General features: G+C 39.5%; 1 protein-coding gene across 14 annotated transcripts in view; it reads left to right on the top strand.

The window, feature by feature from the left end:
• The window catches only part of adgrl2a (adhesion G protein-coupled receptor L2a), a 94,304-nt gene that overhangs the window by 26,567 nt on the left and 39,928 nt on the right, over positions 1-27,809 (top strand). For 9 of the 14 annotated variants that reach the window (XM_070832718.1, XM_070832719.1, XM_070832724.1 and 6 more), the window contains exons 3-5: positions 12,721-12,934; positions 23,905-24,014; positions 25,510-25,569. In XM_070832718.1, coding sequence (XP_070688819.1) covers positions 12,721-12,934; positions 23,905-24,014; positions 25,510-25,569 — 384 coding nt within the window. The remainder of the gene's footprint in view (positions 1-12,720; positions 12,935-23,904; positions 24,015-25,509; positions 25,570-27,809) is intronic. The other 5 variants (XM_070832726.1, XM_070832722.1, XM_070832725.1 and 2 more) reach the window with 1 other exon arrangement.

Raw genomic sequence — 27,809 nt, 5'->3', positions numbered from 1 at the left:
TTGAGTGTGTTATCTGAAAAAGAAGAAATCAAAATACTGTCTGTCTCATAAGCATTTGTGGAACCACGGGCAGTAATCTTATTCTTTTGAAGTTCTAATTTGTGCCAGAGTTGTGTCTGTGGAAAAGAGAAGTACCCCACTGCGTCGCCACACTCCTATTCCCTGACCACTTCATTTGGTAGTTAAGGTACTTTGAAAAGGCTGGCCCGTAGCTAATTTGTGAACAGAAACAAATAATTTCTTAGGTAATTATTTTATGAAACGCTTATTAAGCTAAGTTTTTACAGCATCCAATTTATTTCATATTGGAAACAGCACTAAAATGGTTAAGGCTAAAGGGGTGAATTTTTCCTTTGTCTCGTGTGTCCTTAGTAAACGGCTTCTGTTGGTTTTGTCTTTCCACCTCCTGCTTGATATCATCCTGGTTGTTTGCGGCAGACTGTGGAATCTGGCTTCCCGTGGAGCCAAGCAGGCGTGGGGCCTGTGTACGAAGGCCCACCATGCTGTCATGTCTCTTTCATCGCCAGCCAGGCTTGGCCAATAAGGAGATAAGGAGACAATGACTGGGAGAGCAAGCAGTGGCAAGGTGTAACCACACAGCCCCTGGGTCTCCTCCCTGCCGAGCACTTCAAATCCTCATTAGGATTTTCAGCAAAGGAAGGAGGGATTTTCTGGATTAGGGCTTTGTCACTGCTGGCTCCAGGTTGGTGTTTGTCATGCAAAAGCATGGCGGAGCTCTTGACATCTTGCCACCCTCCTCTCTTCCACCCAAACACAGACCCTCCCTTCACCTGGCAACTGAGGCAGTTTTAAGATGTTCCACTAACCCAAAATATATTAAACTCATAATTATTACCTCACTGACCTTGCCAAAGGTTTTTACCGCCATTCTAGTGGCCTATGTTAGGTGCCTGTGGATTTGGGCTGCTGCATCAGCATTACTCTTAATGGTTATTTATGAACAGATAACCTTGGGAAGCATCATTAGGTTGTTGTGTGCTGTCGCCGTCCATAACTCATGCTGAAATCTCGGCCGTGACACCAACACGGCAGTTTAGACAGGAGACACAATGCCTTGTTTCAACTCCAATTACTCTCCCCATGTGTTAGTTATGGCAGGGGCACTGGAAATTGTATTTTATGAGGCTATTTATCCCTCCACTTCTCACTTATTTTAAGATTCCTGAGCTGTATATTTTTTCCTTTAGAGACCTCAGCAAAGAGCTTTTCTCTTCCAAGGATGTAGCTATTTGTTTAATTAAGTTATGAGTCTTGTGGACTTAACTCACAAAACAACAGGACAGTGTTTCTTGGCATGGTGCTCAACCTCTAACATGGCTCTTAATTGGGTTTCAGATTTGTCTAGGCAAGTGGTTCAGCGTGACAGAGCCTGAGACTTAGTGTGAAACCTACCTTTTCCCATCATTCTTCGTGCTGATCTTTGTGGATAATGGACATTCGCATGGGTCCCATGAGGCCTCGCCGTGTGGGATCTCAGGCACCCTAGATTAGTCATCTACCCACATGTCCCTATCTGCCTTGGATTTTACCGTCATGCTTTGTCTGAATTTGTTCTTGCCCAGGTAGAAACATGTGGGCCCCTAACAAGTATATCCCAAACAATCTAGAAAACATGTTCTGATAACCCATTGAGTCTTCTCCCTGAATTCCAAAGACGAAGAAAAATAAATAAGACTTATCAGTCTCCAGTGCAGTGGTCTATAACCAAAGACCTATTATTCATGGAACATTTATTGTTTTGTGCTTCTGTTGGCTGTCTCTGATCTGGCCGTGGCAGATGTGACGAGCAGTATGTGGGCATCTTTGTATAAGCAGGCTTCAATTTGTCAGAGATGTGCCTCCATTTTTAAAGTTGTGTTTTTGCTTGCTCTTGTGTTCTGTATTTGTTATTTGTTGTGGTAAAACCAAAAAGTGGCTTTAACGCGGGTTGGCTGCAGGATTTGATTTCAAAGGTTCTGGTATGTGTAGCTCAAAAGGCAAAAATACCTAAAGCTACCCGTATGATAGCACAAATAGCACAGCCTCTTAAGTTCTTTAATATTTCTATGTTGCTAGAGCCTGTGTAGTGGACATCAAGGACTGCAGGCAGACCTCATGCAAGGACTGCTGATGAAGTGCTGTTCAGAAGGGGCAGATGAGGAGAATGTTTTTGATTATCCAGCGTAGATGGTATTTCAAACAGGAACCAGCATGTTCACCTCGCGCCAGACAAATGAACCAGCTCAGCTGGTCAAAGGGCAAATGTAGCTTGGTTTCCTGTTGGCTACTGTAATACTGTGGAATTTTAAGGTGATTAGACCACAGCGTTCAGGTCACATGGAGTGCAACATTGCAATATTCACTATCCATATAGGCCTGAGCTTTTTCTGTGAATTAGAGACTGATGCCAGCCATTATAATTGAACTATTACTGTGCGTGCTGTGCAGTTTTTCTTCATGCAGTGAATTACATGTATTTATCAGTGTGAGCAATTAAGTCCCTGTGCACATTCTAGTTTAAATGCATTGAAGTGGTCTTATGAGAACTGCTATTTATGAAAGCACTGACTCATACCCGTGAGTTTTCCTTCCATGTAAGATGAAATACCAAATGTAAACAGCAACAATCTGCAGGTGTTCAAGAGGTATGTAATCACGTTTTCATTGTGAGGATGCTGTTAAAAGGCATGTTCATTGATCCACAGGAAAGTGTGCTTATGGTTTGGATGTCATGCAATGAAAACTGATTGCAGAACATGTAATGACAGCTTCTGTTAAGAGACCGTAATATATCCAAAGGTTTATGATTTCACAGATTTCACAGTTCACTCTCAAGAGTCAGATGCAAAATATTCCTGCTTGCCCTTATTGGAATCCTCTTTGTCCTCTTCCTTTCAGTCCTGATTTAGAGCAGCAATAAATCCTGAAGAGGCTCCTGTAAACGAGGGGTGGTGAAACTACGCCCATAAATATAAAGGATTTAAAACCAGGGCCTTTTGAAGGAACTCTGAGTGCCCATTTATGAAGCTTGTTAACTTAAAGCGTTTCACTGGTACATTCAGTATTTTCCCCCTTTGTTCAAAGTTCTTGTAGCCTTTTCTTTATAGGGAAACTTCTCCAAAACCAGGTTGACCAAAGGCAGGCTACTAAAATATGCTGTGAGTCAACAATAAAGTTGTTCTACCTCATTGCCCCATTTTTGGTCGTCATTGTGAAGTGAAGTTTATGTGCTGTCAAACATAGCACACGTCAGGTTGGGCCATTTGTTCTCTGGCAGATCACTACGACTTGACCGTGTGTCCCTCAGCTTTTGACCTTTTGAGTCATAATGACCCCTGAGTGTGTCCGTATGTCAAGGGCTGGGGCCTGTGCTCTTGAGCCCCCCTCTCAAGTAAATGATAGGTTAACAAAAATAGTCATCAGAGGCTGATTTACCCTGTGGAAATGTTACAAATCAGTATCAAATGAAATAAGTAACTTTGAAGCAATCCCTTGCAGCATATAAGCGTGTCTTATAATGCTGACTCAGCTCAGCTGGACCATTGCTTCTTGCCTAATAGTTGCTCTTGTACCCTAATTTCCATCAAATACATGCCGCCCCACAAGTGCCCAAGTTATTTTTAAATAGCCAACAAGCAATAATCAAGGGCGATAAGCATGAGAGACATCTGATAAATCCTTAAATGAGAACTTCAAAGTGCCCCTGCTGTGACATGTGAGGGCTGGAAACAGATGAAGGAGTGAGAATGTTAGGAAGCGGGCTTAGTCTGTGAGCTTGCTTCAAATGAGGTTAATCCAAACCTTAAAGTTTCTTTGAACGTTATAACAATCAGTCCACTATATGAAAAAAATACATATGAGATGGAAGGTCATCAAGATAATATTCAGCCTCTGGATGATAATGAATAGCAGCCAATAAATCCTTGATGAATTGAAACAAGAGTAAAATTAAATTTTATCTTGGCCAGCTTTCGCTTCAAGTGTTGAGAGGTGGAATCCTTGAACTGCATAGAAATCTAAAGATAATAGTCCCTTGATTAAAAAAAAAAATAAAAAATTCTTCCATCAAAAAAAGCTATTGTTTTACTTGTGCTGCATTTGTTGGATAAGTACTCTGTAGGTGTGTAGACTACATACATAACCTTGGTTGAGTTTAGTCAGGAGACAAAAGTCCTCGGAGTCTAGTGTATATGCAGCAGAGTAGCAGTGTGTCACATAACAATCCAACTAACCTAGAAGGCGGCAAGTCTGCAGTCTAGTCTGAATAAGAGCTGCATAAAGAATTCAGTTGGAGCAGCAGTCGTGTCATCAGGGCATGACTACCCGGTTGGTCAGGGAATTTAAATGCCAGGTGGGGGTCAGTTGAAGCACAAGCTGAATAATGTGGAACAAATGCATACACATGAGAGCCGAGTCTCGGGAAGAGGAACCACTGCTGTGGTCTGCTTGAGCAAGTGCACTTTGGGAATGCAAACCAAGCAGATGGACCCTTCTCATTTGTGTGTACTGCCACTTGTGACCCATTGGGAAATGCTTCCTTATTGAATCGACGAGCATCAAACGCTTCACTGGAGCAGAGAAGGAAGTCTGTGCTACCCAGTGTATCTGAGTCCATTTTTTTCATCATTGTGTGGCTCTTCCTCTGGTCTGTATCATTTCATCAGCTGTGGAAATGATATAGACCAGAGGAAGAGCTGACAACACATAGCACATCCAGTCTGTGACTCACATCCTTAACACCTTTAAATTCTGGATCATTTGATATTGTCTGAAATGTTGTCACTGATAAGGCTGAGTAATGAGGTCCAAAGAGCTTGCTGTCACTAAAAGGCACCATGACTCTTAGCAGGGACTGCCCTACATCAATTCTCTTTGGGAATGACTCATAGGATCAGCCCGCTAATCAAGCGGAACACGCTTAAAGTGCAGTGAGCACACTTTCAATCTGTAAAATTTTAAATGTAAGGTAAAATTATACAGCTCAAAATAATACTGAATACTGAAAATAATTCTCCATCATTTCTTATTTTAGTAGAGGTTTGAAGGATGTTAACGTCTGTTATGTTTTTTTAATTGTGCCAAATTTACCCCAACACTGTCAAAATAAAATGGGCGAAAAGCCTTGGCCTATCCTTGATAATCTGAAAATGTATTGTAATTCAAGGCTCAAATCTACTAGTGACCATTTGTTAAAGACCATGGGACAAAATTTACTATTTGATGGTCATTGCAGCCATTTCATTACGAGAAGATGTCCTTGCTTTTTTGTGTGACCTAAAAAGCAGCCCCCCCCCCCCCCCCCCCCACCTCACCTCACCCCACCCCTCCTCTCTCACACACACATTTACACACACACCGTCCGGCCCCAGGGCTATCCGATATTAGACAGTGAGATGACATTGTGCGCTTGTGTGAGTGCAGTCAGCCGACATGTGCAGATGATGTGAAGTCAATAATGCATTATGAAAAAAGGGGATTTATGACCTTGATGAGCCCCATAGAGCTTAATTAGGCCTTAAGGTTGATTTACATACAACTGTACATGGAATTTGATGAGGCTGTGTTTTCCTGCTGGTGCAGTGCATTTTCATTTTGTCTGGCAGCAACACTTGATGCCTTGTAACTGTTCAACTTTGTGTGGATTAGGAAAAAAAACCACCAGACTAGCAGACTTTGCTAGTGTCCATGTTTTGTCTGAGCACAGTAAAATCATCAAGCCCTAAGCAGATCATATTTCTTTTCTGTGCAATGATGGCATTTCCTGTTCAGGCTTATGTGTCTACAAGTGCTGGCTGGAGTCGAGAAATAGAGTAAATGTAAAAGAAGTCTTTTCACTGGGTAAATTTCTGCTTAAAGAAGCTCACACCTTAACACCAAAAAGGGGGGAAAATGTGAGTCTTTTTTTCATGCCATCTTTTCAGAGAGCAATGACAAGATCTTTTTCAGAGTCATGTACCTATATCAAAGATGCTCCTGATAGCCCCCCTGCTGTTGCTATGGAAGTAGCGGAGATGTAAATGAACTGGAGTGAATTGGATGGTGGAGAATACAAATGAGGTTGGAATACTCATTCCTCTGCTGCTCTTTGCCTCTTCTTCTTTTCCTAATATCTTTCTCTCTTCCTGCCTCCCTCTCTCTGGGTAAGTAGGTTTCAAAGACCCAACATTAAATAGTATTCCACACATTCTGACACTACATAATGTGATATAGAATTTTCTTCTTTTTTTATTGGCTTCAGATCTGTTTTAGCTTTAAAATATTTTTTAGGTCAAGACCACTATGACTTTGTGCAAATTCCTTTTTTTACAGTCTGGCACTGTGCATCATTGCTGATGGATGGAAGAAATAAGAACAGAAAAATCAGTGGTTTTCCCCTACAGAATAACTTTGGATTGTCACTGATCATCTCTGATATAAATATGAGCTAAGATGTCGTGTCAGTGTGTTCTGTGCCACATAAGTCATAGTTTCAACATCAGTTGTCAAAGAGTTTAATAATCTACAGATGTTATGGGCTGAATTACAGAGGAGAAAAAACCTCTACATAAGTGACTGTCATTTGCTGTTAGCCATGCCCAAGAAAATGACATCAGCTTTCAACACGGAAAGTTAAAAAAATAGAAGTCTTGAGTTAAAGTTAATGCTTAGCAATTCAAAGGAATGTTAATATCTGTCAAACCAGTAGTGTAATTCTTTTTTTACAATGGCCAACCAAAATCAGCAGTCTACCTCATACCCTGCTGTTTGCAGGATATATGCAATATTTTCTGTCTTCTCCTCCCCTGTGTGGACCTGACTTCTTAAGAATACATGCTGTTGTAAAGGATATCTCTGGATTATAGAATCAGCACTGTGGGAAGAGTCTTGACTTAAAGGTTTCTTTTCCTTCAGAGACTTCCTTTGCTTGTACCATAGAGAGGAGGGGTAAAGGGTGGGGTGGCAGAACCTGAAGGACTCAAGCTGTGTTTCCTGTGGCTCCAAGCTAATGCTATGGGCCATACTTTTCTTTCACCCCAAATCCCCCAGCAAGCGACCTTGTCAGCTCAGGAGTGCAGAATAATGGCAGACCAAGCATAGATGCTAGCTCATTTACAAGCAGCTGGTTAGCTCTCATCAGAACAGCGAGGAAAATCAAAGGGATGCGTTAACGGTAGATGACAAGCATCGGGAGCGTCCCCGTCACACTTCTCATTGGCTCTCGACAGAAAAATTATCTGGTTTCACATCAAAATAATCTTGAGACCTCTTTTGTGCTCTGGCCACAATGATGGCAGCATGAGTGGCTGAATAGGCCTTTTGATCAGCCTCTGCTTTGCCCCTGGACTAACTCTGGAGCATGTGTAACTCAAGTTACAAAGGGTCATTTTAATATGAAAACCATTTACTGGAAGCAAGATAGTCCTGATGAAAAGCAGAATAGTCCCCTTGCCATTTATGCTGCGTAATCAGTGCGAGGCAATAGTGTAATAATTGTATTTAATTGAAAGAGACTCAAATTTGTTGCCGACATTGACCATATGGCTGTTTAAGAAGCTGCATTTTAGCTACATCCTGTATCCTCTGCATGTTCTTTATTTGCTTAGTATGTACATTCCTCTGGGTTTGATCACGGTAATGTCTAGTTTCCTGGGACTACATGGTAGAAGGTCTCTACATGGCTGATGAAAATCATAATGACTCCTCGTTTCTGTGAAATAGGAAGACATTTTGTTCATTACCTCTGCTTCAGTGACACTCATATCCTACCAGATGGTCACTTTCCAATTGATTTGGCTCATCTGTGGAAAAAAAATGAATTAAAACATTACAGCACTAAAGAGACGGTGCATAATGGGTCTCCTTTACATACGGGAGTTTCTCATAGTTCTTCAGCTGCAGATTCTGTATGGGCCTAATGTATTCGCAAAGGTTACACATGGTAGTAAGTGCCAGCCTGGGAGGCTTTAAATAGAGGTTCCTCACTGGTGTAATAAAGTGCTATAGCCCATGGAAATAGAGGTCCTGTGCACCAATCAAAATCAATTACTAGCATGTGATAACAACATGTACAATAAGCACATGTCAAAAGGTTGAGTGATCATGTGCCAAACACCTGTTTTCGCTTAGTCTAAACAAAAACTGGCTTGAATTCTAATTTCAACGTGTTTGTTCACTTACAACTGAATTTCAGTCTGAGAGAAAGAGTGGGGCCCCAACTCAGTGCTTTGCAGTTGTACAATGGCGCTGATCATTGCTCAGTTCAATGCTTGCTACATAGCTGATGAAGAGGATTTGAAATGCTTTCCTAGTGGCGGCGGGGTAGGGTGGGCGACCAGAATGCCTGATTAGAAAGAGTGTCAGCAAGGCCAAGATAAGGATCTGACCAGTAACGTCTCTGCTGCACCATGTTGCCATGGTCACAGAACTGAGCTTCCCACATAAGGTTGTATTGGTTATGCCTTGATCCTTTGATTCCTGGTGTTTAATTAGTGCAGAGAATGTTGATGTTTTTTTTTCCTTTTAGTTGTTTGATTGATAGACATCTCTCTTTCGAGCCCTTGTATAGGTCTGGATGCACTATCACACAGCGAAAGTACATCAAAGCTAGTAAAATAACATCTCGTATTTTGAGGAGATGTCTGAAGTGTGCACTACCTGTGAAGAGGAGGGTGCTGAGTTTCCCTTTGAGTGTGAAAAAATGTGTATGTGTGTGACAACCTAAAACGAACAGAACTAAAATCCCTCTCAGTTGCAGTCATGTGCCTGTGTTTTAGCCACTATGCACCAGTGATGTGTGATATGTGTGGCGCCATTTTGTTGGCTCAGCAGCCTTTTCCCAATCATAGAAAGCGCAGAAGTAAAAAGGCAACTGAACCACAATATAGCAACAAGTGCTCTCATCTGCTCCAATAAACCGCTGAGACCTTCCTCGATGCGTTTTTAGATGACACATCAGTAAGAGTGCAAAGAAACAAGACTGTAAGAGGTATCTTATATAGTTAATATTTTCGCATGCAGCACACATTGATATTCTTGACATAGTTTACTTTTACCATATGAAAAGTAAATCATTTTCATATATTGCATTACCTGAATAATTATGCTAATGACCTCATGAGAAAAACAATGATTACTTTTCTGGCTCATGTGAATAATGAAATTATTGTGAGATAGTAAGTATTGGATTTTGTTTATGTTAAATTCACTGTGATCATATTATTCTGTTGTAATTGCAATCCACTGTCATGCCAGAGCATGATCGATGGTGTTTTGGTGTGTTCTTATTATCTCTATGAAAGCAAAGACAGGATTTATTTGAAGTAGTCCCACAAACTCTCCATTACACAATTTAAAAGAACTTATACAAAACAATTACACAAAGAGCAGATTTTGATATGTGATTACAGAAGTGAGAATTCTTTTTTCTAGCTTGTTTGCACCAATTCATATTTCTGTATATGAAGGCTGTAGTTGAAAATGATTTTTTGCTGGATCACAGCACCGCAGTGTGAAATTTGTACGTCAAGAGGAGATAGTTTCTTTTTAAACAGAATTAAAAAGGTAGCAAACAGAACCAAAATGAAATTAAATAATTGTTCCAAGCATACAGAATACAGCAGAACATTGCTGACTTCATTTGCAATAAGGACTATTGTATTGCATTTGTTTGCTGCACTATTGGGTGTCCCCATATTGATTTGTCTGTGTCACTCATCCCTCCGTGTACCAAAAATACCATCCAACACCAGGGTGAGAAAGTAGTTCAGCCTCAGGCCTAATCAATGGAGAGAGGCTTTTTGAGGTTGTTTTGGTCCATGATGCACAAACCCAGCTGGCAAATAAAGTGCTCTTAGAGGACGGCAATTTTGTCTGATTTCCAGAGATTTGAACACGAAAATGTACCGTTATTACACGGCTTGTCATCAGTATGGTTGAAAAGTTGCTAGTGTATTTCAGTAAGAGTCTTACAGTATTCTTGAGCACATGTTTATATCCTCATTGCTCCAGTCTCTGTTTTCCTACTTAAGCAGAGAGACTGCATCGGCTCTAAATCATAAAACCAGAAGCTGAGATTGTAAAGGCTCTGCAGAGTGATTTAAGTGTTATAACAGTGTTGCCGGTACCCAGGGCATCAGTGGGTTTGGCAGTGGATTTGGAGATCAAACTGAGAGGTCTTGCACATGGTTAAAGAACCAGTTCACTTCCAGCCACAAAGTAGGCCAACGCAACATAATGTATCCACTCAGCCGTATGTATCTGCTGCCCGAATGATCAATGTGAGTCTATGGGACCTCTATAGAAAAACAAGCCAGGAGTTCAGTCAGCTTCATAGACAGAAACGTGTGTTCCAAGTATTGAAGATACTCATACATGGATATATATTCATGACTTTGATTATTAGATGTACCTCACCACATAGAAGACCTCTTGAGTGGTGGAGTACGATATGTGATTGTCTGCTGCTTGTGTAGTGGTACAGATTACATAGCAATTTCAATTCCTCAACTGTAAAATACTTTTAAATATCACAGTTGCACCACATGTGGACAATATGAAAGCTGTCTTTTTCTCTGACTAACTGGTGAGAGAAAAGCAATAGATGTGTCTCCATCTACAATTTTCAAGTCATGGTTGGGGATAAAAATTGTAATGTGTCATTGACTGATGTTTTACATAGGTTCTTATACTTACTACACATTATATTGCTGACTTTTGATGGAGCTATGCTGGAGTGCATTGACATGAACTTAAGATTGGCTGTCAAGTCCTGCTCCTAGCATGCCATGTTTTCATTTTTTCCACTTGGGCTTTCTCTCTCAAGCCAACATCTCTGATAAATTGTTTATCACCTTAAGCGTTTCTTTTTGACTCCAGAGAGAAAAGGGGCTGCAAAAATGAAATGTGTCTGAAACCTATCATATTTGAAAGCCTTTCTTTTTCATGCCTAATGGTCACATGAGAAAGTTTGCTGTCAAAAAGAGTAAGTTGAGGAAAAAAGATTGTTTCCTGATGATTATATGCCCCCAAACAAATAAAGTCTGATAGAGCTTAGATTGGCCAGCTGCCCTCGTCCATACAGATATATCCTTTGTTTACCCTGAGCTCTTTGCTGAGCAACTTAAAAGAAATACTTTCACCTGATTGGTACACAAATGGAGGATCAGGCAATACAAACTGGCATTTATCTCCCTTTGTAAAATACCACAGTAGTTTTTCCTGGCGAGGGACACAATACAGAATGCTAATCCCCTGCTATTGTAGGATAGCATTTAATCAGACAAAGATAATTGTATTGGTTGTTAATTGATGAAGCATCCAATAGGGTAAAATGAGCTCAGGCTTTCCAAGCCAATTTAACAGGGGTGAAGTCAGTGGCTTTAAGCAAACTGTTGCCACACAAAGAACATCTCACAGGATGGTTCATGAAAAGAAAAATTGCTCTGTAATTATAAACAACTGCACATATGGATCGGCCCCGGTCCAGGTGCCAAATTAGTGCAAGAGAAGTAGTAATGACATTTTTTTTTCTTTCTCTTGTGACTGTGAACTAAACCTCATTAGGGAAATAGAGGCTTTGGTAGCACTAACAACATAGCCATCAACCAAGTTGCAGGTAACAACGATATTATTCACAGAGGTGACAAAGTCACTACTGCATGTGAGGAAGTGTAGTTATTATTCGGTGCCGTCAGTGGTTTAGTCAAAGTCCAGAGGGGCAGCTAGAAATCTCTTTAAGCTCTATGCCACGCTCCTCTAATACTCGACATGTCAGAGTCGTAGAAAACTGCTCAGACCAGAAATATCCCATATTTGGACTGGTGTAGTTAATATATATTGTTCACTTTTAGTTTAAGTGTGGCTTTTGGCAATGTTCACATTTAAAGAACACAAAGCCACAATATTGATTCCTTTTCTATTTTTCCTACCTTCTCACCCTCCCTGACACACACACACGCACACACACACACACACACGAATGCGCAAACATTTCTTTTTTCCAGCCTCACAATAGCCCACCCTTCGATTCTCAGCACTACAAAGTGGATTAAATTACACTCATGTAGTACAGATGCTTGTTGTACTTTTTCATTTTGGATAGAAAAATGAGCTTTGTGAGTAAACCACAAGTCTCTAGTGATAGGCTCTGCGTTGACAGTGTGTTCCCATATTGAAATGAAACACAGAACAGCAGTATGACAAAGAGGGAAACTGTGGTGATGGCTGTTTAAAAAAAAAAAAAAAAAAAGCATTACAAAATAAATTCCTAATAGAGTTATATTGTTTTACCATCACATCAGCTGTCAAGTTCGGCAATTAGTATTGTATCAGTGTGCTTACTGTACATAGACGGCCGTGGGGGGTTACTGAGCTCCAGACGTTTTAGCTGACAAACTAGACTTTGATGACAATTATCGATTTTTTTCAGGACCAGTTAGGCATGGGGATGACATACTAGCACCATTAGCTCACTGGTGCGGTTGAAATCTGGAATGTTCACTCAATATACTGATGTATGTCAGGCTACGAGTCCAATCCATGGTTCACTATCCTCATATCAGTGTGATTCATCTTGCTAAACAGTTATAACCTTTTGAATAAAGAAGAATGAACATTCAGCACATCTAGCTGTGAATTCCTCTGTCCTCTGCCTTTCATACCAGTTTCCTCTGTGTAAGCCCAACTACACATCTCCCTTCGATTTGAACTGATAGATCTCTTTCTCTCTCTTTTCTCCCTCAGGGTTTAGTCGAGCTGCTCTGCCATTTGGCTTAGTACGGAGAGAGCTGTCTTGTGAGGGTTACCCCATCGACCTTCGGTGTCCAGGAAGTGATGTCATAATGATCGAAAGTGCCAACTATGGCCGAACAGATGACAAGATCTGCGACGCCGACCCTTTCCAGATGGAGAACATCAACTGCTATCTTCCAGATGCCTACAAGATCATGTCACAAAGGTAAAACTGTGGCTATCTCTGTGTTGTACCAAAAAAACAGATTCCAAAATGAGGTATCTGCCAAAGTTACAGGACCCTCACAAAATAATTGACAGGGCTCAACAGCAACAGATATGGACTACTGTCAACCATTTCATTTTGTCTGGTTATGAAGCCCCTGTTGGCATCCTTTTTTTTTTTCCTGTGCTGAAAAAAAATTGGAGTAAAAACTTCCAGCACGGAGAATAATGGCTGCCGTCGGATTGATTTACTCCATGGAAAACCTGAATGCAAGTGGGGAGTAAAAAAAAAAAAAGGCAAAAAAGACGGTAGATTGTCAGCATCAATAACCTACAAGGCATTAATGTTAGAACCAACACTGAGACTGCTGAACCCGATCTAAAGAAAATTAGAAACTTCCATCAGAATTTAGGAGGTGAAGCAAGGTTGAAAAACAAGAAAAAAACAGATTAAAATCACACACACACACACACACACACACCAACACAATGGACACTACATTCACAGTTCAAAAATACAAACACAACAAATTAACTTTTCAATAACATTTTGATAAACGCAGAGCTACTTTTAGTCTTTCCTCATTTGACAACTGCAGATCTGATCCGACTTGCAGGAGGTAATTATTCTGTCTATTGTAATTTAGTCTGCTAAACACATTACCTTGCTAATGTGCACTCCAGATTAAGTATGCTAATATTCGTCTATCACTGTCAACTTTGTTTTTTATTGGTGAAGCTGAGCCACTTGCCCTCAGCTAAATCTATATATTATATTGTGATGATGTTGAAAGGATAGTTGGAAATTTACTATAGCTTCTATAGATTAGTAGAATTTAATAAACACTGAATATTTCTATTCCAAATGGGGCATCATTATTTACCTTTGTTCAGAGCTAAACCTGTTTTGTGTGGATTTTTTCCTCAAATACTGTAGATAAGTAAAATTCTTAACTATTTTATTTGAGTGTTTCCATTTTGCTACTTGCTACGGCAAATATTTAACCTTTTCCAATACTGCAGTAATTTAACTGCCAAAGTTAATATTTCATTTTTTAAAATTAACAAATCATATGATCAGTTTATAAAATATGATTCACTGTTATACAATAAATTAAATTACCCAACAGTATAAGAATAGTTAAAGTTTCTCCAGCTCGACTGACTACAACTTTTGTATAAGTATTGCTTACATATTGATGCATAAATCATGATTAGAATAATCTAATCTGATAATTCTAAAATATATTCTGCATTATGAGTACTTTGAAATTACATAAAGTACATTTTGTTGATAAAACTTCTGTACTTTCAACCATTTCATTCTGTTTGGTTGTCCCCGTTGGCATCCATTATTCCTTTACTGGGAAAAAAAAAAATCCCCTTCATCCCTTGTGTTTGTAGGAAAATCTTCCACTACAGAGAATAACTAATGCCGTTGGATTGATTTACACCACTGAAAATGGCAAAACTGAATGCAAGTGAGGAATAAAAAAAGAAGAATTATAAAATGCATTATGCGTTAGTTCTTTTAAATTACATACTTTTAAAAATACATTTTGTTGATAAAACTTTGGTCCTTTGGTAAATCCTGTAGGTCAGATTAGGCTCTGCCTCTTTGCGGAACCGGCTTACAGATTGATCACTGACCACAGAGATGTCCCACATTTTAAAGCCAACGTCTCTCATGTGCTAAGACGATGATTTAGTGTGGAAAACAAACCAATGGCGGTGCACGCACTGTACTTGTACACACACACACACACACACACACACACACACGACTCAGTGGGGTTCCTCTAGTAACGCCGTATGCTTGAGACCTTATACATGAGACCAGTTGTCACACAAGGATGCCAACTGAGCCAAAGTGCACAGGATGGAATGACATATGAGTGCCACAGAGAGAGATATTGGACGGTATGAGACCGTCAGCAACTCTGGCAAGCTGCCTTGGGAAATAAAAAAAAATAATGAAATAAAACAGTAGAGCCCTTGTATTCAGAGGGTTTATTGTCAAGCCCTATTTGATGAAGTCAGATAGCTGACTCACATTGTCTGTCTTGAAAGGCTGCAGCCTGCCTGCTCCATGCTTGTGGCCCTGTATATTATGCTGCCCTCAGCCCCACTCGTACAAAAACAGTCCACTGAAGCACAAATACTGACCCAGCAGGAGCCACCTGACAACAACTCCCAAACAGCCTTGCCAAAACGCTCTCCACCAGCGTCTGCAGAGGACGTGAGTTCATTCTTCATTTGCATATCCTGAGAGTGCCAGAGGCCGTAGTTCAGATGTTATTTTAAATATGTTTTTAGCATTTCAATGTCACTGCTGAGCTATTGTACTCAGAGCAAAGAGAGAAATATTGTAGTTGCGCTCTATGAAAAGTCCTATGATACAAAAGGTCTGTCTCAGGTGCGTGGGTTCAAAAATCACACAAAAGAACCTCACAAGAGTTCACATCTGATATCGCAGGAAGAAACCCAAAAGAGATCAAGTGATGCAAAAGAGTGACTGGCATATATTTACATAAAGGGCCATGCGTTAATACTTCCTTTGTCAGTGCACTGTTAATATATATGTGAAAACAAGCTATAGATTTGAAGATGCGCAGTTAAATTCCCATGTATCATTAAAGCAGCGTTTGCGTATTAAGTGCAGAAACTTGAAACAGCCCACTGTCACGAAAATAGATTCAAGGACAGCTTGACAAACGCCCAAGACTGCATATGGGACTAATTAGTGATTTGTTTTCTCTTGTCCATTTATTTACAGGAATAGACTCAAATAGGAACCAAATGAAATGAAACAATGCCCCTGCTGCCAAAAATAGTTATCCTCAAACGAGAAATGCGGTGAATTTTTTCGTCTGTTTGGTATGCGATGTTTGTTTCATCTCCATGAGGTCTGAGCCCTTCACTTCTCCACAAGTCAAATCTTCGGTCTGCGCTCTGGCTCCTGCTGAGGCTAACCCAGCTGAAATTTTCCATATGTGGGGTAACTCACTGCACACACACACTGCGTATGGAAAAAAGAAATGTATCTCCTACTGTACAGTGTTCATCAGTAAGGCAGTGACGAGCCAAAAACATTTGTTGCCATAATTACCCTGGCCTGCTAATTTAAGTGTGTGGGAAAAATTACATTAGCACTTGTGGAAAAACTGTGTTCACTTTTAAACATCCGAAATTGATGTGGTCCTGAAGTGTGGAGAATTGGATTGAGGCTTCACTGAGTTTGATAGATCCTGTTGGCACTCCAAGTTGTTTTTATATCTGGCTGGCATATTATATTCATGAGCACAATGATTTTATGAAAATAGCCTTAGGACTGTTGTGGCTCAATTAGAACATTCAGCTGCAAGCAATTAGTCGACTCAAGTGGGTGATAATCTGTACAGGAATTTTTCACGTGGACACCTCCCCAGCAGATGTGAAACTGCGTGGCAGTACAGTTTGAAATAATTAATTCATTGATAATAACATTCAGTGTGGTTATTTTTCATGTTCTCCTTTCAGGATTTTCGCATTTAATAATTACATTTCCTCATCTGCACTGATGATAATGATAATGATTGCAACCAAGACACATTCTTGCCACACAGATAACATCTACTAGATTGAAATTGTAATTTAAATGTTTTTGAATATTATTTTCTTATGCATTTCGTGGGACATGCACTGACTATCTCGCGCTCAGTTATTACTGATTTAAATCTGACCACCAGTCCTTATCACAGTAGCTTTAGGAGCAGTAAAGATGACAATGACGAAAAGAACATATTAAGATATACAGTATGAATAAGTGGCTTACATCTATTGACTTTTCGTTGACTAATGAGCTTCATTGTAAGTATTCGATAACAAGGTCATTGATTGCTGTAACATAACATGGCTGGGTCCTGCTGTGCCCGTGGATCATGGGTTTTCTAAGCAGCGTATCATTGACGAGAATGATCAAAGCAGATAGCTCTCTAACAGAGGATGTGAAATTCATTAGTGGGATTACAGAACAGCAATGAGTTGACCATCATTAATAATTATCATGAAAATGATCATTATTATTCACCACCAAGTATTTTAACTTGTGTAGCAGCATGTCAACAGTTTGACAGATTTTTACAAATATTTTCAAGTTAGAAGTGTTGGTTACATCTGACTTGTAATGTCAGAATGACTTGGTAATATTAGCATGTAATCAGCTGTATATTTCAAGTTCTTGTCAATAAATGTGAGGCAGCTCTGCAGACTAAATGATGCGGCTTACACTATTTATATCAGTGACAGCACTGCTTGCAGGGCTCTCCGAGGAGCTCCATTGTTGCCGCCTGACAGCACACCGCCTTGTTCTTCCTCTCTGTACATACAGTGTTAGTGTGTATTTAAAGCACAGCAGATTAAGATTTCATAAAGATCCTGATTCAACTTGGGTGTTTCAGAGGGGTATACACAAGTTCATGAGCCATGAAACTGCTCTCTATTCAACACTATATTGGTAATGATGTGCTAAATTAAAAAATGCAGAGCGTGTCAGCAGAGATCCACATTGACCAAACAACTGTTTATACCCAAAAAACAACACTGATGAAATGAAGTAATATACATAAAAACTTTATTACACATTGAAATGGTAAAATTGATTTTGGTGGGCTTATCAACAAACATTTCTGATATTATTTTATGATATAATGCAGTGAACAGTATTACCATATTTGCCATGCCATGTTTTCCGTGGTAGCTTTCCCCTTCTGGGTGTATTAGACCATTTTAAGCAATATTGGATGTCAATGAGCAGGCCTTCTATTTTTATTCTGTTTTTTATTTTTGAATCAATGTGATAATGTACCTAGATTTTTTCAGGAATTTAACTGGATAGATTTGTCAAAATACACTGTCCTGTTATTTTAACAGTTTAACTCATTTGAGTTTCCAGACAATTTACTATATGATGATATACTGTGTACCACTATTGCAATGTCAGTACATGTACTATGACATTTTTTTAACCATTTGGCATGCCCCATTGATAGCACTAATGGTGTGTGTTTTTAAATGACACCCTTTAAAACTTACACTTGACTTTGTAAATATTAACCTGTCAGGATACATAAAGTTTCTGAATTTTCAGCTGAATCAGACATCTAAAGTCAGTCAATGTCTTTAACAGCTCTGCGCTCTGCTTGTGTTAAAAAGCTCACATAGAATTAATATAAAAAGTATCCACCACCTTTTGAAGTTTCCATATTTTATTTCATAGTGATCTGAATTATTTACAATATGTAATGCAGAGTATGAGTTGTCTGCATGAGTATTCAGTCCATCCATATCAGTTTTTAACAGATGCACCTTTGGCAGCAATTAGCCTGCAGTCTTGAGTCTGTGTGGATAAGTCGCTGTCAGCTTTGCTCATGTGGACGCTGTAATTCTTCCCCATTCTTCTCTACAAAACTGCTCAGACTCTGTCAGGTTTCACGGGGATCATGAGCGAACAAACTTTTTCAAGTCCATCCGCAAATTCCCTGTCTGGAGTCTGACTTTGCCACTCTAGGACATTAACATTGTTGTTTTTAGGCCATTCCTGTGTAGTTTTGGCTACACAAGCTTTATGCTTGGGTGTGCAAGTACTGCATTCTGCCGTTTCATAAAGGTCAAATTCAGACCAGCAGAATGTCACAATAGTATTTCCATTGACTTGAGTGGCACGACGATATACGTTTGCTGGTTTAAAAATCAATAGGTGAGATTAACGGGTGTGATTCAGACAGCCTTCCTCCTGACTCTGTAAGAGCCTGGTATCCCCCCACTGAGCCGCATTGACAGCACCAGTAAATATAGCATAAACACAAGCACATGACAGTCATTACAAGTTTGACCTGGATATTAGATCAGATCTCAAGTTGAAAGCAGGATGGTAACGGTTAATTTCTAACGACCTATTTCCTGAAACATTATTGGGCCACCCCCTTGGAAAATGCTCTAAATATACTGATATTGGAGGTGATTATGCATCTAGCGTGTGTATGTGTGTGTGTTTTGTGTCCTGTTTGCAACAGATTGTTTCTTTCGCTGCCATTTTGTGGCCCTGGAAATGATTTAATTTTTCAATGGCCTGTCTGCCATCAACAGGCTTGCCTCTTGAGAGAGATGTCTGCCTTGATAATTGTGCCATGAACCTCATCAGCATTTCAGATGAAATGGAGCTAGACGGGTCACTTTGAGTTTAAGAGACGCTAATTTGATTGAAATTCAAACTGGGAGCACCAGGAAGTAGATTGTGCCTTTTTCCGTAATGTGCTCCCCTCACTCATGTCGCCTTTCTCCTCCAGTTACACAGCGATTGTATACGCTGCTGATGCTATTTTTTTATATTGTGAATTCCAAGTGGCTGCTTAGGCTTCCTGAATGCTATGGAGTCTTGAGGGATAGAAAATTGAGCGGTGGGGGCAAAACAATCTAGGATTCAGTAATTAAGGAGCATTGTGCCCTTAGTCTAAACTGGTCGTGCCACATGAGCAACTTCAAATGGCTATGAGAGACCTTCATGTCTATCCATACTGCTCCAGTTCAAAAGCAGCCAAGGGCATAAAGATAAGACTATTTACAATGTTTTTTTTTTTTTACAATACTGAAGCATGTGATCAAAGCTGTAAAGTAATACTTTACAATTAAAGTAATAATAATTTCTTTCACCAAACAGACTGTTCACAAAAGCAACCCTTGGCTCGATAGCCCAAACCTTTTGCCAATTTATGATATTTAACCTGAACAATACTGGATTTTTGAGGCCAAATTTAATAGATATTTGAGATTCTTAAAAATCCAACAGTTGCATGTTTATATTGGCAAATTTTTAATCAATGTATACATATGTATGTGGAATTTTTTCATACCCATTTGGTGATAACAATGTGCCAGTGTGTCTGCCTTACTAAATACATTACATCTGTTCATTATACTAAAAGTAGGGGGATGCATATGAATAAATTGTAAAGAAAATATACTTAAAGCTTGAATTTTCACTGGTAAGTGTAGTGCACAAGCTTACACTCATCTACTGAACACAACAGCATTGATTAAAATGACATTGTACCTGCTCCCAAAGACGGATTAGTGAAAAATAGGTCTGAATTACATTCCTTTATGTTTTAAGCAGGCTTTAGAACAAAGTAACGCCTTTTAGTACATTTGTTAGTGGAAATCGAGTATTTCATACTCAAGGCAATTTATTATTCATTTAGCACATTATCTTTATGTCCAATTATTCCTCTGACATGCTTTATGATGGCAGTGGAAAAGGTTAAATTGCATGTGGATACATGGTATCAGGAGTGCTATCAGTTACACCTTGTTGGCATCTTATCACACCCCTTCCCGCTGTCAGCAGGGAGTGTTCATTTTTAAAGGAGATTTGCATCAAATCCAAGCAGCATTTTCTATGACACTCTAATTGTACTGATGTCTGCCTCTCCCAAAAGGTCAGAGATGTGATGGGATTACATTTGGAATACTGCTGTGTGATTAACTGGCTGTTAGGGGAAATGGAGGCAATCAAAGCAGAAAATAGCTACATCCTGCCCTTATTTCAGCTTTTCTTCAAGAAAAAGTTTGAGAACATTCTGACTACTGTTTGGTATTTTTATATGAATAAAATGTCATAAAGTAATTGATAAATAAATACAGCTTTGGGATTTTAGCCAATGTGGGTTTCAAATCTCCAGTCATATACCAGTCGAGCTCTGGAAACTGAGCTTTTTATTATTATTTTTTAAGATAGAAAACCTTTTTGCTAAAGTTTTGCTGAAAATAAACAGAAAGTGCTGTATATTTTTCATAATAAAAGCTAATACAGAATTATTACCAAACAACTAGATAATGTCCCTCCAAAAAAAGGTAGCTCGCAACAAATTTGTCTTAAAAATAACTTGTTTTCCAAGCTAATCATTCTCTCTCTTGAAATACAGGCCAAAATAAACTAGTGCCTTTTCCACTTTTGCTTCAGTAAAATCCTGTTGAGCAGGAAAGGTATTTATAGAAATAGAATGTTTCACTCTGGAGAAAAGTGGGGAAAAGCTTCCTTTGACTTAATATTCATTATGTACATGATTAATTACTATATAGCCTGAGACTATCAAAAGATAGTCAGAGATATCATATTTTACATGTATTTAATTAGTGTGCACTTTGAGACCTGTGCCCTTGCAGGCCCAAATGCTGAACTTTTTATGGGAGGAATTTCAATTACATGCTCTCTCTCAAACTGAGGGCTAGGACTATGCATAGAAGACGTCATTAGGGCTTTTTCAATTGGTCTCAGGAGATGCCCTAGGTTTCACAGATGAGAAGGAATCAGAGTCACACAATCCCGTAGATCATGGCGCCCATGCTCCACAGCTCTAAAATTAGGGCCATATATCAGAAAGAGCTATCAACACTTATGTCAACATTGTTTCAAAAGAAATATGAGGGTTTTTTTTCTTTTCCAGTGCTTATGTCCTGTTGTTTAATACATTTGCCTGGGAAAGATGGCAGGTCTATGTCTCATTAGTGTCATGAATTTTATTTTTGATATCGTTCTGTTTCATATGCCCCATATAAACCAGGCGTTCATTTCCCAGTCTCATTGGAATCTGTTGGATAAAGCACAGTAATTTATATTGCTGCTGCATGACATGCCTATGCATGAGCAAAGGGGACAGAATCATCAAAGTGACCATATAATATATGGAAAGTGCTGCAGAGTCATGAAATATTACCCACCAAAACAAGCGGTGTATTATGGTCCCTGCATGAGGTGCATGTTTTAATTCCAAACAGTAATTCATTTCCATAAAAACAAATACAATATGCTGATTTTCTCATTTGTTATCACACGTGAAGGTCATTAATAAAGTGAAATTCCCCATGAGACCCTCACTAAACACAGATTCACACACATATTTAATATGTCATTATGGCTCTGTGATATAAAACACTGCTTTAAAATAGCTAAAAGCAAAAAACAAGTGCTCTCTATCAAATGTGTTGGAATAAAATGTGTGCACTATTTTAATTGGCATACATGCTGATTGGGAGAAATAGAACAGGAGGAACAAGGGAGATGAAATGCTTTTGTGCCTGAAAAAAAGAAAAGAAAAAAGTAATGACTAATTCCGTTCCCTGCCGTTATTGTGATTCGGTAGGGTTTTTATTTCAGCACAGGAGGCGCTTGTTTAAGATGCTGAATATTTTTGTGCCGTAAACCATAATACACTGCATACAATCATGTTTTGGAGCTAAAATGTTGTTTTCAATCTGAAACCTAAACAGTGCCAATTTCCAGCCCCCCGTGTCTGTTCAATGCTGTACACCCCAACAGTAAGCAACTCTCTACTGTTCCACTGCGCTGCCTTATATTATATTAATAACATTTGGACACAGAGCAACGATTACCTCAGCAGCCCAAAACAAAGGCAAAACCCAAAGCACAATACAAAGCAACCAGTAATACATTTTCCAATGATCTGCTGTAAATGGGAGCACTGGTCTGTGATAAGAAGAAACAAATATTATCTCTGGTCCCTGCTAAATCAGCAGAACAGAGAGTTATTGATCTGGCTCCTCACGTTGCCAATAGAATTTGAAGTCCCCTTGGTAGCAAAGATGGCTTGCTTGGGGTATTGATGTCATTATCATGATTTCAGTACAGCAAAAGGGTGGTCACCTGCAATTCCCCGAGCTTCAGAGCACACCACAGGCTCAATTAGAATGTCTGCTCTCCAGATGTTAAAGGCAGTGACCGAAATTAACTTTAGATGCTGCTTCGAATGCCTGGTGAAATGTTTTTATAAGAACTGTAATTTAATGTCCTGTTTTGACTAGAACCTTGGGTCCTCCATCTGATTCCTAATAATTATATGTAGGTCGCCTCTACTCTTAATCCAATGTGTGAAAAATGGAGCATAAATTACATCCATTTTGCCAAACACAGAACTCATTCTGATCATTTTACTTTTTAGGGGGGGGTAAAGATGCCTTGATGAGTATTTTGGTGTTTTCTGCATTTCTGGGTTGAGAATTGTAGTGGCTGCTGTCGAAATCATTAATGAGACCTTTGATGGCATTTTGGGTGCAAATTCAAGAGCCTCATCTTGCTACTCAGCATGTAGACCCATTCAGGAGTCAGCTCAAATCAATAAGTCGGGACATTTGAGTGAAACACACAGACTTTGTTTATCCCATGCAAATGTGCCCCCACCAAACAACGACGTGGGGGGTAAATTCCAAAATCACATGCAGTTCCATCCATCGTGAATAAGGCTACATCTGATTCCACATGTATCTGTTGCACTGATTTATGCGGTTGATGTACATTTATTTTAATTTCAAATTTCATGTTATCCAAGAGAGCAGTTATTTGTATAGCGACCCCACACACATATGCTGTATCCAGTTGGGATTTGATTTGATCACGATAAGCAGGGACAACGTTAAAGGACATACGAAGCTCCAAACTGTGTGTTAACTGCAAGATCCACTCAGAAAACCAGGAATGTTATGCAGCATTGGCCAGTTATTGACTAGACGGGTTGTATTATAGAAGTGCTACAGAGCCTTTTTGGCTTCTTTCACTGGCCTATATACACATTCAGACGGGTTAGCCAAGCTCTTGAAAAAGACATACGGAATAGTACGGCGCACAAAGGACCTCTTACACACCATACACATAGCAGAGAATGGAGTTGGCCCTGACTCTGTTGTTAACAGACTAAATACCAATGTTATTTAGTCTTCTTTGAATATTTCCCAGCCTGAATATGAGTAAAAACCATTTGTTTTTTCATTTTTGTGGAGTCTGTGCTCCACTTGTATACAGTATTTTAACATTTGTGCATTTAATTCCTTTGACTATTTCCTTACTTACTAAAATGGATCCATTTAGGTTGGAGTTATTGTTGTTTAACGTGTTTCTGCTTTGTTTTTTTGTTTTTTCAGATGCAACAATCGGACCCAGTGTATCGTGATCACGGGTTCAGACGTCTTCCCTGACCCCTGCCCTGGGACCTACAAGTACCTGGAGGTCCAGTATGAGTGTGTGCCCTACAGTAAGTACGACCCTTCTGTCTTGAAAACTCTCCCTCCTCCACACTCTCATCCTCAGTTGCTCTCTCCTTTGCTGCCGTCTCTCTCTCTTCTGTGTCATACCACGTCCTGTCTCATTTCTTCCTCTCGCCTTGTCCAGACAGTCTGCTCTTGTCGTGTGCAACACCTTCCAGCACCCTTTTTCCTCTGTCTCTTCTTCCATCTGTGTCACACCATGAACTTTTCATGAAATATGACCTGTAAAACCTTTTGGTCCTCTTCTGTTCTGCCTTTATTATTGATGTGCTCACCGTGTTTCCAGTGGATCGACGAGCCTGGTTATGAGGTAGCAGAATAGAGGGAGGGTAGAAGAAGTCATGCTGACTCTTCATGATGGCAAGCGAGTGTTTAATTACTCAAGTCTTGCACGGAGAAGTCTATCAGGCGCAAAACAAGGCCCACCTTGATGGCTTAATATACATCCATACAACAGGTGTTGAAATACGTTAACAGATGTTTCATTATGTAACAGAACAGAATGGCTCCACTCGTAAGTCAGCGAGGTAATATGTCATCTAAAGACATAGTGTTAACATTTTATCTGCGCCTTGGATGCTGAAATATTCATTGCCATTTAGATCCCAAACAATCTTTAGATTGCTCTTTGTCCTTTAAGCTGCCATGTTCATTTGCAATTTGTGAAGGAAATTCCCCCATGTAACCTTTACAAACTGATTAATGACAAAGATGTGGATGAATTGCCGAATCACTAATCAGGTGGAACTGAAATAATTAGAGTAGGAGTGATGGGAAGATAGTATTTGACAGCTCTTGTAGATTCAAATGAGTATTTTGTACACAAATGTCTTTGGATGTATTTTAGTTTTGAATCAAGTGAAAGGGGAAATTTAGCCCAAATATAAATATTGCACCTTTATTCTACAGTACGCTTGTATATTTAACATATTTCTTCTACATTGCTCATTACCAGTATACCTGTCAGAGCTGTTCCCCTTAGTGTTAAATCAGAATGCATAAGTGAACATCATTAGGTGGTGAAACTCATTACAACTTAAAGGTTAACCTCTCCGAGGCTTTGAGGACCTGTAATTAAAAATGGAATTAGCAATAATGAGTATTTGAGTCCACCTTATTGAGAAAAGCCAAATCCTCTAGCTTTTACCTTAAACACCTAACTGCTTGTTTTTTGCCTCTTCTTTTTTTTTTTTTTTTTGACTTGCCTCATAGTTAAGTGAAGTATCGATCCTATGTCTTGCTGTGTCACCTCAAACCTTAATAGTAGGATTAGCCTCAAGGTGCGCTCATGTCCACCCACTGCTATGATTGTCTTTTGCCTCCATCTTGCACCAAGGAAACAGTAAAGCCTGAAAAATAAACTTCTGACCAAGGACTCTCAGTCTTGGCAAAATCTGTCTAAAAATAAAAAATCTGGTCCTCACCTCACTCTCAGCAGTTTCAAACATGCATGTCTGTAGCCCCGTCTTTTTGCTTCTCAAGGTCCATGCCCAACCAGAATAGGACCAAGAACACAGAATGTATCCTATCGCAACTGCCCTGGTAAGTGCTTAGTGTTCTCCCAGTCTAATCCAGTCCACACAAGCCCAGTCCAGCCTTTCCCAATCAAGCCCTGTTGTAAACTGTGATAGCTTGTGATTTATAGGCGACTTCTGTGTTATGTTTCTTCCCTTTTACCAGTCCTCTGTCTCCTCTTCCCCCAAAATAAAATCCACATACCCCCGATCATTTTGTAGAGTCAGACTAACGCAGAGAAAGACAATCAGAGGGGAAGATTTACTGAGCTTTTCCATACCAGAGCAAACCCTCCCTACAGTTTTCAGATGGAATAGCAAAGACCTTACCCCAGTTTTCTACTTGTCAGATAGAATAGATCATATGCCAAATACCAAGATTTGTGATTAAAACATTGCAGTGGTTCAGCAGCTTAGGATCCCCTGGATTTTCTGGGATACAAGGCTTGAGAAGTTGTTTTGCAAGAAAAAGTATTAAATCCCCATTAAGCTGATCAACGACGGGACCACAGACAGTGTCCTCATTTTGACTAGTAACCGCTGCCCTCAAAGTCAATCTGCCTCATGAAATATAACCAGCACTTTAATAATGTAATATGATAAACAGTTGTTTTTAGTCTCAGTCGCTAACTGAATATAATGTGCTATTAAATCAATTCATTCTATTGTCTAAGCCTTTGCATAATCACACAAGCAATTTTAGATTTTTCACTTCTGCCCAAGTGGCCTTTGCAACAAGTTGCCTACATTGTACCATTTTCATCCTTTTGGCTTCATAATTTGGTTCTTGTCATAAATTGCTCTCATTAGCAACATTATCTCCATGTTCCAGCCAGGGATGTAAATTTTGCCTTCACCTGGCACCGAGTTGCCCTCTGAATTGGCTCAGGTAATTGCTTGAATCAGACACCATAAAAGGCTGCTCTGTGCAAAATGTTTTGAAATAGTGCAAAAAAAAGAAAAAAAAAAAGAGAAAAAGTTGCAATTCTTATTCTACCCTTGCAAAACTGCAGAGCCGTGCCAGTGGGCACAAACAGTCCTCAATGCTAATATTTTCATTTCTTATCACATTATAATGCCAGTAAACCCTCAGCTCCATGTGACAATGATGGCCAGATTATGAAAATTAAGCTGCAACAGCATGATTTTTGGATCCCCTTTTGTTTTTGTTTTTGTGCTCAGTTTTTTTTCTCCTGCATTTATTCAGTGTAGTTTACACGATACTTTAGATTAAGCACTGGATTGTGACACCAACTGAGTCTGCAATTGCCAGCAGACATCCATCTTTATCAAGATGGAACACCTGATTATTAACGGTGTTTTATAATAGTCATTAAAATTTGATTAGTAATAATTCATAGAAAGTAGGAATTCCCCTAGAAAGTGTGTAACGTCTAGTGGTGGAGGTTTAGGGTCGTTGGGGCTAGTGTGGGTTGGGATGTGTCTCATGTTTGTTTGTTTGTTTTAATGTTGCTATATTAAAAGTGACTGACTCTCTTCCCTTCCCCTGTGCAATCTGCAGGAAACCTCCTCGGCTATCTGACTCACTCTCTTCATCCACTGACCGATTTCTGATCATACTGATTGCTATTTCTATTTTTACATTTCCACTAACGCCATCAGGTCCTCCGTCATGTGTTCTCCTTTTCTTTCCAGGCTTCCTTCACGCCATATCTCTCTGTCCTCTTGTCGCCTACCCTGTGTTATGTGGCTGAGGCGGCTTCTGAGAGCTCAACTGTTGTTCATTTGTTTGCTTCCTATCCGTGTTTGATCTCTTAGCTGCAGCACACTTGAATTTCTTCTGCAGACTGGCGTGCATTCATTTACAGATCCCTCTGAATCTCTAGTTTCCACTGCTTTTTGCCACTGAAGCCTAGGTCAGACTCAACAATTATAACAAATTCAGATTCTAACATGAATCTGCACTAATTGCTGCTGGAGGGTTGTATGATTCAGGGAGAAGCTAATTTATGATTGCTCACACTAAACTGTGGTGCAAACTGGCCCAAAATGTGTACATGTGCATTTCAACGTTGATCCTTGCAGGCCTTCTGTGGATGAGCATTTGTATTTTGAAGCCACTGGAGACTGAAATCTGAGAAAGACACATCCAAAACCAATAGACGTTTAGACCAAGGGCAAAAGAACTGACGCATATAGCCAGTACTTTGGAGATTAACATCTCCACCCATAAACAGTGACTATGTTGTTGAAACAATAAATCTCAAATTAGATTATATCAAATAGCAATGTGCCTGAATCAGTCCA

Source organism: Pempheris klunzingeri, chromosome 6, assembly GCF_042242105.1.
Source record: "Pempheris klunzingeri isolate RE-2024b chromosome 6, fPemKlu1.hap1, whole genome shotgun sequence".
NCBI lineage: Eukaryota > Metazoa > Chordata > Actinopteri > Acropomatiformes > Pempheridae > Pempheris > Pempheris klunzingeri.
Note: the sequence above shows the minus strand (reverse complement) of the source record. Positions and strands in the feature narration are given on the sequence as shown.